The sequence below is a fragment of the Cystoisospora suis genome, assembly GCF_002600585.1.
Source record: "Cystoisospora suis strain Wien I chromosome Unknown contig_153, whole genome shotgun sequence".
NCBI lineage: Eukaryota > Apicomplexa > Conoidasida > Eucoccidiorida > Sarcocystidae > Cystoisospora > Cystoisospora suis.
Genome location: NW_027152955.1, coordinates 30,812 through 43,255, shown reverse-complemented (window position 1 = coordinate 43,255; position 12,444 = coordinate 30,812). Strand labels below are relative to the sequence as shown.

Genomic DNA, 12,444 nt, shown 5'->3' with positions numbered 1-12,444 from the left:
GCTGTCCTTGTCCTCCCTCCTCTCTCTATCGAAGGCCTACGGGTCGTTGCTCGCATGCACATCGAGATAATCAGGCGGGCCCTCGGGGAGTAATCGTTCAAGCCCCGGAGACCGCGGGTAGACTTGAGACGAATACGCACTCCGAATGCTTTCTACCGTCGAAGAACGTTCTTCGGTCGTTTACGAGTTACCTCACCTTCCTTCCTCTGTTGCATCTTCGCTTCGGACGGCCGTCGACAACGGAGAGACTTTCTCAGTACACTGACAATCGCATGCGATGCATGCGATCAACTTGAACGCTGCGTTCAGCCGATGCATCGACATATCCATTGATTGGACAGGTCAATCCCCCTTGTACATCCTGTTTTCTCCAGTAGCTCCCTTCCATGGTTACGTGGTTTCCTTCGTAGATAATCCTCTTTTCTTTTCGATTGCGGTCGAGGAACTCGCTGCTGACCTGTCACTATCTCGATCTTAACTTTCCGGGTATCGATGTACAACGAGCCAGTCGTCTATCGACAAAGGAAGTCTGTCTTTTCCGGAAATTGTCTTCGTGTATAGATGAGTCACCTAGATCTGTGTCTTGTTGCCTCCTGCCCTAACGACCGTACAGAACTAGCGTAAGTAGGTATTGTAAGCACCTGAAAGTTGCCCGTACTCTGTTCTTAGTCTCTTAGCATCGTAGCTGTACTCAGAATGGTTCAGCCAATGGCGAATCCAGACTTATCAGGCCCGGAGACAGGTAGGAGACATTGTACCCTGCCAGAGGATCCAGGCCTGGCTACACCTCAGGCCACCTCGACGGCAGCTGCTTGGGAAGCAGACAAAACAAATGGGGCGATGACGCCCCTCCACTGCGATACAGCAGCGAACTCATCTGGTCCGACAGCTCGTCCTACCTTGGCGGAAAGCGTCGCTCAGACCGTTTTTCCAGGTATTCCTCCTTCTCAGGATACAAGAGCAAAGTCAGCCTATTCCTTTGTTGTCTCGCGTGCGTCTTCGGAGTCAGCACCCTCGTCCACTTCCGCTTCATATCCAGCTCCTCCCCCTCTCCTTCCTCCTTTTGTCTCTTTCAACCGCCAGGCCCTCCCAAGCGCTTTATCACCGGAACTCCTAGGAGCCCATGCAGCCTTTTGTCTCCAAGGAGGGGAGGCTCCGATGATTCCCGATTGGATTCGGGTCTTCGGAGCAGAGGAAGAAGAACAAGAGCTTTCTTCAGACACTGACAGCAGGCCTGCGTGTCTAGCTTCACCTGCTCAACGAGCAAGACAGCCTGTGAACCCTTGTCGTCTTTCTTCTTCCCCTACGGCTTCTTCCTTAGACCAGAGCATGGCAGTAGAGGGGACAAAGCCTTCAGATGTCCTTACAAATTCCCCTTTACTCAATGCCGAGAGCTCTTTCGCAACTACTCAATGCACGAGCTGGTCCTCGTCTTTCTTTAAGTGTACACTGTCCCCTCGTACTCGGCAAAGAGACCTTTTGAAGAAAGCTGAACCATTCGCTCATCTTAGCCGAGAAAATGTGATGTGCGCTGAAACCACACAGAGGCAGCAGGCCTATGATCACTCCAAGACCCCCGGGAGGGCTGACCACTGCGGTGTACAGACAGTTCAGGAAGTGCCGTTTTCTACAAATGGGCGTGATGAAGGAAAAGAATGTAGTGACAGACTGAAAGAAGAAACGTGTCGGGAGAAGAAAGATGAAGGTCAACGGTCAAACAATCAGAAGAGTGCGCCTGACTTCTTAGCTGAAGTGACAAAACAACGTACAGATACGACAGCTAACAAGGAAGGGTTAAGGCGTACTCTAGAGGTGCATCTGATGAAACGAATAGCGAGAATAAAGAGAAGAACTGAAAGTAACAATATCAGAGGAGGAGCAGGGGGGGTAGGACTTCGTGCTCTGTGTCGCTTGATGGACTTTCTTGACGATATCGAAGAGAAGGCGACGATTTCAAGAGACAGTGAAGAGAACCTCCAAATGATACCGTCCTCTCCGTCCTCTGAACAATGTTTGCCTGCTTGTTTGACGTCGGGTAACGTGTTATCTCCCTTGTCAAAAAGTACTTCCTCATCCATGGCTTCCAGCACCTCCACTGCCCCGTCTTCTTCTCTCGATGGCGGCGTAGAAGTGGAGGAGAGAAGGGGACAACACAGTGGTCGGGACCATGTGCATGCACAGACACCACTGTCCACGACGACGACGGCAGAGACTTCTTCTTCTTCGTCCATAGAGGGAGATAGGCGAGTGAAGAAGCAAAAGCTCGAGAATCCGCTTCTTTCGCTTGAAGTGTCGGACAGCGAAGCTGGAGAAGATACAGTGAATGTGGAGAAGGGAAAGAACGCGGAACAGAGGCTTTGTGCTCAAGAGGAGGGAGATTTGAACAAAGGTAACCCTTCGGCTGCTTTTAATGTCGATAGTGGACAGATGAAGGGAGGGGGTGACAACAAAGGCGAACGAGAGAGAGAAGATGCGAAAAAGAAAAGAAGAGGGCAGAACTCCTCAGCAGAAAGACATGCAAACGTTACTCAAATAAGGGAAGAGGCTAATGCACAGGCAAGTCCCCTGGAACCGAGGCACCTGGTCCCTTGACTTCATATCATGTCTGTGAACACATTTTCCTTTAGTGCCTGTCCACAGAAGTGCACGTGTGCTCGGATAGATTCGTATCTGCATGCACTGAGACACGTACACATATGTATGTACGTATTCACTGCGGTTAGATGCGTATGTGCGTCTGTATGTACACATACATGCCGCGGGACAGGCCTCTAAAGTATCCGTGTCTAATGAATCAGAACGTGCTACATTTCGCACCTCCGTAGCATTCGTGCCAGCAGACTCCTCGCATCACCTGGCGGACGCCGCAGAGCTTCCAGGTTCGGTCTCGCTCTTATCGCTCTTTCTCGTCTTCGTTTGCTTGCCGCTTCGGTTGACTATATTTAACTGTTCCGTTTTCCCAATTTTCCTTTCAAGATCATTATCGTCAGGATCATTGCTTGGTCTGACTCTGGTCATATCTTCGTGGTCTTCTATTGTAACGGGAGCTGTAGCCCTCTATATATGGTCACTGTGGTATTTCTGTCCTTAGAGGATCTGGATGCTACTGATTACTCGATGGCATAAAGTGGACAAGGGATCTGCGTGTTCTGCTCGATTAGCCCAACTGAACACCTGTCAGCTCCCTTCAGTGATTCGGACAGTAGTGTGTCGCATAGAGGGTGAAAGGGAAGGCTCTACATGTACCGGGCAACATCAGAGAACCGTATAGTGAGGCTGCCTGTCCTTGTCTGTGCAGCTTTTTTGTCGCCGGATGGCGGGATGTGGAGAATGTACATCTATGAACGCAGAGATTGAAAAGGAGAAGTCGCCCGGAGTTCCAAGCTCCTCAAGAGGCGCTGAGCTCATTTGTAACAGGCCTCATGATTTCAGATTCTTCATGAAGGTGAGCTAAGGTTAGAGACGCCAGTCTTGAACGGTACGGAGGATTCCCACGCATGGTGTTGGGGGGGGAAGAAGTGGATCTACCTTTCGTCGCGTTCTTTGTACCCGTACGTAGACATGCATAGCTATGTAGCTAACCTGCTTGGATAGTCGACAAGCTCCACCCGTAGATTTACCATTTCTCTCTGCCTGTGTTTACGTAGCCTAAGGAGCCATACGAGTGATCTTCAGGTGGTCACCGGGAATGTGGTTGTAGCAGTTTCGCCCGAGCAAGCCTTATCGAAGGGGCCATCGTACTTTCTGGCTGACAGAGAGGAGTAAGGGTGAAGGGAAGTGCGTTTTCGAAGTTTCCAGGGATCCCCTGTTACAGCCGTGGTACCCTGTGTGGACGGAAAGGGAGAAAGGGTAGTCTGTCGCAGGTACGCGTAGTTGGCGTTTACGGCCCCCAGTGCACAATCAAGATTGCGTGACCCCGGGGAAGAGTTAACGCCGGCAACATCAGGCATTCCCGGTATGTCGTGAACCTCGACGGCTTCGCTCGAGGTTTCTTGGTTGCTGTTCAAATGCTCTAAGAGCATCATATCGGTAACAGCATGCTTGCTTTAAGCTGCTACTACTAGCTGGATGGCGCGGCGGCCAGGAGTTGGCAGACCTATATGTGTGCACTTCGAGGATATGTCCCATCAGCTCAAGCCGGCCGAGACAATTGTCGACTCCCAGAATACAGCACACACGCAGCCTAGTGAATGGTGTCGGCCCTGTGGGGGTGCTGTCCAACGTCTTGGACAGAGGTGGTTGTATGGAGCTTTTTTCCGTTCCCTTAGGTTCGGCCTCCCGATTTGGAGACACTCTCATGTCCATTCTACAAGTCATATGGTCTCTGTCCCTACGGCGTATGCTGCCGTTTTGGGCAAGCTCACATTGACGCGGATGGTAAGCCGTTGGGAAGTTAGCTGTTTACTCGACCCCTCTGTAATTGGACAGCAGATGTCACATCAGCTTCGACAAGTGCCTTAGTGAGCCAGCCTGAAAGATCCTTCTTTCGGCACCAAGGCGTGCATAGCTCGTGTCGTCTTTTTTTCCTACGCCCAGGGTACAATGTCCGGCTTGTCGATGGCAAGAGAGTGACGCCCAACGAGTACGACGCAGTTCAGCACCGTCTTCAGGAAGAGGAGGAGTACAATCATATTACCCCCGATATCGTTAAAAAGATATTGTTTTCTTCTTCAGAGAGCTTTCCTGGCAGTTTCGGGGAGCGTAAGCATAAGAACTCGAGCGTGTGTGGTACAGAAGAAGAAACCAGTTTGACGCCTCCTTCAGCGGAAGAGACCTCAAGCCGTACTCAGCGCCTAGGGGGGGTATGTGGGAGCGCCCCCAGTGAAGAGCGAGTCGAGAAGCGAGATTTGTTCCGACGGAAACTGAGAGAGAGCAGCAGGGGAGTGAGACGGCGGTTGATCTTGGCACCCCTCACCACTGTAGGGAACTTGCCGTTTCGAAGACTTTGCGTTGACATGGGCGCTGAAGTCACGGTGAGCGTCGCTGACGTTCATCTGAGCTCTGCGTGGAGTGAATATATAAGCGCAGTTTACTGGTAGTGCACAGACGCCAAGGTCTCTGAAGCAGAAGGTGTGTCGTTCTTTTCTGAGATGGTGCGCTCTCGCTCTGTGGTCTCACTTGGCCTTGTGAAGCATCACTAACGAAGTCGGAAGCCTACTTGAAGCCTTTACCGCGAAAACTTGTTTCGTCCCGCGGATGTAACAGGGAGCTCTATGGTTGCTATTGGCCTCCTATGTGGTTCCGAGCTTCGGGAGATTTCATGCTGGTTGGCTGGTGCAGCTAGCGAGAGTTCCGAGGGTGGTGCCTCTCTACCTGATGTGGTTCAAGGTCTCTGCGTATGAGATGACGACTTCCGTATGGGTTTTGACCTTTTTGACATCGCGGTTGGTTCTGACAGGATTTTCAAGTCCTGATGTTCTTTGGCTTGGCGGTGCTTGCAGGTATCTGAGATGGCAATAGCCAAGTCCCTCGTGGACGGCAAGCAGTCAGAGCTTTCCCTTCTCAAGTGCGATTCCACACTTCTTCCAGTCTTTTTCAGGTGTCTGCTGACAAGTGTAGAACAGCTTTAGGGTCTTTGTGGCGCTGCGGTGATAGTGGTGTGATCGCTCGCGGTCATTTCACGGTCTATGCGGTGAAGGTCCTCTATCCGTAGTGAAATCTGTTAGGAGGGTGTGGCCCAACTCGGAATCCAGGCGCTCAGGCCGGAAGGATGTCTCCTCATGTCATGGTTCCACGTTCGCTGGGCTGGCTTGTAGACTGACGATTGAAGGAGGGGATGTCAGTTCTTGTAGTAGGAGGCGCAGGTAGGCGAGTGTGGCGTAGGAGGCTTCCGCATGGTTTTTGAAGCACTTGTTGAGAATCCGCCAGCTGCAGTCCGTCCACATAACAGTGCACAGACGAAGTCGTGGAGGGCGATCTTCTCCTAAGGGTAGTGCCGAGTCCAGCTGTCCGATTTGTCGTGGCCTGGGAATAGGCGTTTCATGGACGCACTTTCTTAAGGAGAACAGCCAAGGAAACTAAGCCTGTTTGGAAGTCACCATTGGCTACAGAGAGGCGTATCCATCATCACGGATTCTGCCTGTCCTGTCCAAGAAAAGGCACGGACTGTAAGCCTTTATCGCTCGCGATACAAAGAACGGATCAACCCTGCTTTTTGGCGGAGCCACGTGCTGAATGCCGTCCGGGAAACTGAGAGTAAAGCTCCACCTTGTGTCTATTCTCTCGACAATCTCGCGTTCGGATACTGGGCGTCCACAATTTCACAGCACGGAGCTGCGACCCGTGCTAGCTGTTAAGAAGAAACGCATCCAGCTGAATTCAGCGTAAGCATCGACCGTGGTCATCCCCGGTTCTGTGTCAGTCCTGAAAGCGACTCTAAACTGCGGGTCACATTGCAGTGGTGTTTGCTACGTACAGAAGGCACAAGAGCGAGAAGTTTTTTGGAGTGCAGATCGCGGGTGGCTCTCCAGATGTCATGAACGCGTAGGTCGTGCCTATCAGCGAGAAGCCAAGGAACGGGGGCGACTCTTAGCTTTCTTTTGCTATTACCTCAGGAGGTACTACAGGTGTAGTCATGGTTCTGCAGCTAGGGATACAGCTCTCTGTTGTGTGTACCTGTTACTGCCTTAATGCAGTTGCCCGCGGGCCGGCTGTCTTCTTGCTATTTGCCTTAGCGTTGTCTCTTGATCCCAGGGCCCACTGTCTAGTGTGAGGCGTTGCAGGGACAGCAGCCCCCTATTCTCCCGTCCCCTGATGGAGAGGCCCGGGAAGGCAGCTCCCCTGCTCAACTGCAGGAGTACTCTGAGTGTCTTGTGCCTTCTTTCTGTTTCCTTAGTAGATAGGCTGGGTACACGGTTGTGTGAACGCTTTCTTTCACGTGTCGGTATGGAATATGTCCTTCTCTCTGTATGGTCGGCTCGCCGACGGTGTTATCTCCCAAGGCAGTCATTTTCAATATGCCACACTCCTCAATGTGTTTTTTGGAACCTACTCTCCCGCATTCGACGCTACTTGGAGAAGTCCGGGGTTCTTAAAGGGGGCTGAAAGAAGGATTGTTCGTGTATTGTGTTTTTCCGCCTCACTCTTTACTCTTTGTTCGGCCCCACGCTGGCGTCGGAACGTCTTACAATGACCCCTCGATGGATGAGCTTTCGAGATCCCTTGGGGGTGGTGTACGGCTTGGAGAGCAAGTCCGCAACTTTTGTATGCCGCCACCTTCATCCCGGTCCGTTTCCCTTGCTGCATGACTCGTTTGTCTCCTCCTGTGGATTTGTTGTTTGGGCAGATGTGCCGACCTTTTGGCAAGCAAAGAAGTTTCGTGTGACTTCATTGACATCAACGCAGCGTGTCCTCTCGAGCAGCTTCATCGCCGCTTCAAGGGTGAGCCTCTGAGACGGGCAAAGCGATGCAGGGGGGGCGAAGGCCTCGGTTTCACAACCCTTCTCTTCTCTCTCAGGCTTTGCTCTTCGTTCACGAGTATCCGGTGTTCTTTTTGTGCTCTCGCTGGTTAGGTCAGCAGCGGTTTATCCGATTTTATGCACACGGCCCTTCAGAGGAGTTCGTTTGTACTGGCGGCCACATTCTTAGCTGCGCATCGGAGGTGCGTGCCTTTTTCTCTCCGCAACGTTTCTGGCTAGCTGGTCACGGCAGAATTACTGAAACAGCTCGGTGGCATCCTACTCTCCGGCAGAACACTGCTCGATTGTCCGGGGCAGAACGAAGCACACCCCACTGTCATATCTGGCACTCCGTTCCTCAGCGGGTCCTTCCTCTTCTTTCTTGTTCATTCACCGGTGATGTGATGCGTTACCCGTTTCCCTTCAAAGATTAGTGTCGTTTCGGGTGGCCGATCTATTGTTGCTCGGCCTGTGAGGGATGTCCCATCGAATCTAAATCTGAGCCCGGTGGAGAAACCCCTGGCTGTCACGCAGTTTTGCCGTGAAGTTGAGAGGGTTGTAGATGATCGGTCAGGTTTATGTGGTGTTTCTGTGCCGCTTCCCATCATTCAAGCTGGGGCTTGCATGCTTGAGAGACCCGCGCGTTTGGAGTCAATTCTGCAAGAGCTGACGACGCTCCATCCCTCCGTCCCCGTTACTGTGAAGCTGCGGACAGCGAACCAAGGAAAGAAGCAGTATCTACATAATTTCATAGATCGGTAAACGTCATCCTGCCGTTGCAGCGGACGATCTTCTTAGCGTCCTTGTACTGGGCTCTGATTCAAAGAAAAGACAGTATAATGTTTCTCCTCAGGATTCTAACTACTGTGGATAACAGAGGGGTACTTCTTGTGTGAGCAGCCCACTCACTTGTAGCAACCCCGAGACTTGCCTGAGGTGTACGGTTCTGCTTAGAGTGAAGTCACCGTCGCTAACGACTCCGGTTCCCTGTAGAGTTGCTCCACCTGCTCCGTCAGACGTTCCGTGAGTGTAGCAAGTGCTTCAGTGAGCGTTCACAGAGGGGTAGCTCCAGGGTTTGTGTGAGCTCTGACGGATGTGTGTAATTTCACGTACGTGGCGATGAACGTGTAGGCACCCCATAGTGGAGCGGTGGCACGATCTGGCTTGTGCGGCTTTTCTTCTTGGGAGCCCTTGCTGCACTGCTTGCTCTGTATGCATTGCCTGCGATAGCCGGGCCAGTGATAAGCTAGCGTGCCTCTCCGGGAGCACTAGATCAGCTGAGATAGACACGGAGCACCGTCCAGGTCGTCGGTTCGCGTCTAGGCGTGCTCTGTCGCTCTGCGGTTTTGGTTAGTTTGCAGATCTTCATTCGTCATATCTGTAGGGTGGCCGAGTTATTGGCTCGTTGACGTGCATGCGGTGCTCGGCTATAGATTGACTTTGGTCTTGACTTCGGCGCCGTTGAACGGGCTAAGAATTTGGTGTGACTGGATATTGTTTAGAGTTTGCCCAGCAGCTGCAGAGCCGGAAACTGCGAACGGATATCTTGCTCCTTAGCTTTGGACGCCTGGCGATGCCAGCCGTCTGCGTCTGTCCATCCCCAGGAGCTGGAGATCCAGACCTCTTGGTGTTAGCGACGTGTTCACTGAGCCAGTTAGCTTCGCTTCCTTCTCTCTTTGTTTTGTCAAGATTAGGGCGGGCCGGCGCCGCAGCGCTCATTGTTCACGGCCGCACGGCTCAGCAACGCTACACGAAGGCAGCTGATTGGGCATACGTGCGCCAGTGCAGGGAAGCTCTTGATCCCGCGGTCCCTCTCATCGGTGAGTTGCCCGGCCTTAGACTATTCATGAAAAGCGGGGACAGTTTGCGATCGCAGTTTGTTACGAATGTGGCGAACGAGGCAAGCTGTTCGTTAGCTTGCGCGGTTGTTTGCAAGACTTCAATGCAGTCTGAAGACTGAGGTACGTCTTTGTGGGTGACACGAGTGCTGAGCGCGGGTCATTCCTGATTTCATACAGGTTCTAGCTTTGTTGGGGCTGCAGGCACCTTCTCTGCAGTGAATCACGCCAATGTTGTGTCCAGAAGCGATCCTGAGTAAGGAACTGTCGCTGTGGTCCCGACGCCCGTGGAAGAGTTTCCCGTAGGACTGTGCGCCTGTTGATCTTGTGGTAATGGCCGGATTATCAATGCCCTCTGCTTCACCGGACTCTTAGGAAGGCTAACAGGGCCGTATTCCGTGCACCTGGGTTGAACGTGCGTAGTATTCCCTGCAAGGGAATACAGCTATCGCGCCACCACTGAACATCTGCTGGACTGTTTTCGAGACGTTATGCTCTTGAATGCGGTCATCTTGATAACGTTCAGGAACTGTATCAGTTGCCCGTGCGAGCCACAGGTCGCGTCTCCGTTTGAGTTGTTCTTGGTTCGTCCACGTCACCTTGTTTCAGGTTGCGGAGACGTTTTCAGCAGCCCGGAATTCGAGTACAGGCTGGACACGTCCGAGGTTGATGGCGTGATGATCGCGCGGGGAGCTCTGATCAAGCCCTGGATCTTTACGGAGATTGCTGAGCAGCGCGTCTGGGATATCTCTGCGTCTGAAAGGCTCGATTTACTCAAAGTCAGACGTACTTTTTCGCGCAGTCTCTTGTAACTTTTGCCGACAGGGACAGAGTCGAAGGCTGTCTCTGTCAGTTTCTCTAGGCTGCTTATGCACACGGCTGATCGTGTCTAGGGACAGCATGACAGCGTAGCGCAGACAAGCTACGGATTTCACAGGCGTGCAAGAAAACACATCCGTCTGGCAGCGGTCACATTCATTTGTCTACAGCTGTCTTCATCCCGAGGTGGAGCTCGTCTGGTTGCGTTGATAGCAATGCCGGTCTTCGTTGCTGTAGCACCCTTTCTATAGGCATGGCTTTTTGTAGCGTTCCACATGAGAGGGTCAGAAGCCGGAGTGTACATCAACGACAGCGTTGTCCTTTCCTCCGGAGGCTCTACTGCCTGTTGCGTCGTGCGGCACCCTGCTCTGATCACCAGAACATTCAAGAATGCCTGGGAAGCTTGATTTGATGATTCCAAATGCAGAAGTTTGTCACGTACGGACTGGAGCACTGGGGAAGCGATGTGCGCGGTGTCGCCACAACCAGGCGATTTCTTCTGGAACTTCTTTCATTCCAGCACCGTTATGTGCCTCCGCCATTTTTCGAGTTCACGCCTCAGCTGATTCAGTGGAGGCCGTCTCCCTTTGTGGGACGGTCTGACCTGGAAGAAAAACTTGCAAGCCCAGCAGTACAAGTGAGTTTTGGCAAAGCAAGAAAGATGGCCACTACTTTCATCCTCGGCGAGACGGCGCAAGCATTGTCCCATTCGACGCGAAGGAGGCATCCAATGATTTTTAGAAAGTAAATATCATATGCTACGAATATAGGTCGAGATCTAGTCCGTCGTGTTTAGCGTCTCTAACGGGGCAAGCATTCTCGTAGCGCTTCTTTTGTGCTTAGTAGCGGTGCCAGCTAGTGCAAAAGTTTCTGCAGGGTACCTGGTCGGCTGGCGGAAAGGAGCCTGCTGCTCCTTGGCCTATTTTTAATCGTTTGTCTGACGAACTTCATCTGGCTCGCTGTTCTCTGGTTGCAGGACTGGATTGATATTTCAAGCATGTTGCTCGGTCCGCCTCCTAACGGTTTTTCATTTGTCCCCAAGCACGTCTCCAATTCTTACGCCTCCCCCGCCTCTACGGCAGGTCTTACTGCTGCATCGGACACGCGCCACGCCTCGTGCCCTTCCACTCAGGCGGGGAAACCGGGTGCCCAGCCAAGCGGCAATAGACTTGCGAAGTTGTCATCACTTTTTTCATCAAGGATCCTTAGCAGGGCACAGGAGTCCGTGATTGACTCGGGCGGACTCTAGACGTGTGGAGGTGAAGTAGATGGGGTATCGGTGAAAGCATGTAGCCCGCGGAAGCCGGACACAGAGCCTCGCGTTTACTCGTTTCCGCCTGCGGCGGGCGCGGATTTATTTGCATCTTGTACCCTTGCTTTTGGAGGAGTAAGAGGTTAGGACCTCGAACGCGGCGAATAATCTGTCCCACGGCTCGCATCAATGCTGTCGAAGGAATAAGAGCATACGATCACAAACACAGCGCGAAATGAAAAGAGTGACCTCGGCTTCGTCGATTCTTGTTTTCGCCAAGGGTGTCAATTTGAGTGTCGGTGTTTTGAGTCTTACTTTTTTTAACTAGTCCAATGTGTGCAGCTGGTGAACGTGTCACCGGTGGGTTCGAAAGCGATGAATAAAATTTGTTAACAAGTTGTCCGTAAAAACCTGGACACACCGGACTGCTTCCCACTATAGCGGTGTCAACTGACTGAAAAGCATTTCTAGCGTCCCCTGGAATCTGTTCGCTTTCTGCTGCACTGGTGCCGGTGGGCTATGCATATCTTCGATACATGGCGAAGTCGGAAAAGATTCCTCCCTGTAAAGTGTTGGACCTTCATTTGCCTCGCAGCTAAAAGTCGCCTGTGGTATGCGAAGGTCGCGCGATGGACGAGTCCAGGCGGCCTGGCAGTCATGAAGTCTTGCCATAAGGGACTGCTGCAGGACAGAAAACCGGAAGAGCGATAGGGCTGCAGCTGGGATCGATGGCTGGGACAGAACAACTCAGGTTGCAAGTTCGAACTAGCAAGGACCCGAAGAAGGGACTTCTAAGCGAACGTACTTCTGCAAAGATCCTGATTCAGCAGGGCTGCGCCGCCTCGTTCTTCTCTTTGTTGTGATTGTGCCGCAACTTCCACAGGCCTTCAGCTTAGCTTGGACGGAGAACGGAAGGGTAACTTAGGATCACAGCCGGTAGGGCGACGTGGTCCGTTCAGCTGTATCTTCGCAACATAGGTGCATTTCTCCGAAGAAATCTGATTTTTCTCACTGTACTAGACGTTTCTCTCTTTCTCGAAGCCCGTGTTGCGCCGCACACGAGATGAACTGATGGTGGGTCTCCCATGCGCAAGCTTAAACATGTAATGCCTCGGGCGCATGTAATGCCTCGGCCTCG

The 12,444-nt window shown here is 52.3% G+C and overlaps 1 protein-coding gene across 1 annotated transcript; it reads left to right on the top strand.

Moving 5' to 3' along the window:
• The first annotated feature begins 148 nt into the window (after positions 1-148).
• CSUI_000340 (dihydrouridine synthase protein) lies at positions 149-11,994 on the top strand. Its single transcript, XM_068060574.1, has 11 exons — positions 149-2,523; positions 3,299-3,445; positions 4,269-4,377; positions 4,537-4,973; positions 5,442-5,506; positions 6,418-6,483; positions 7,286-7,380; positions 8,011-8,155; positions 9,087-9,217; positions 9,845-10,691; positions 11,031-11,994. The coding sequence occupies exons 1-10, from the start codon at positions 697-699 to the stop codon at positions 10,045-10,047; spliced, it is 3,225 nt and encodes a 1,074-aa protein (XP_067927445.1). The 5' UTR covers positions 149-696; the 3' UTR covers positions 10,048-10,691; positions 11,031-11,994.
• Positions 11,995-12,444: the final 450 nt, after the last annotated feature.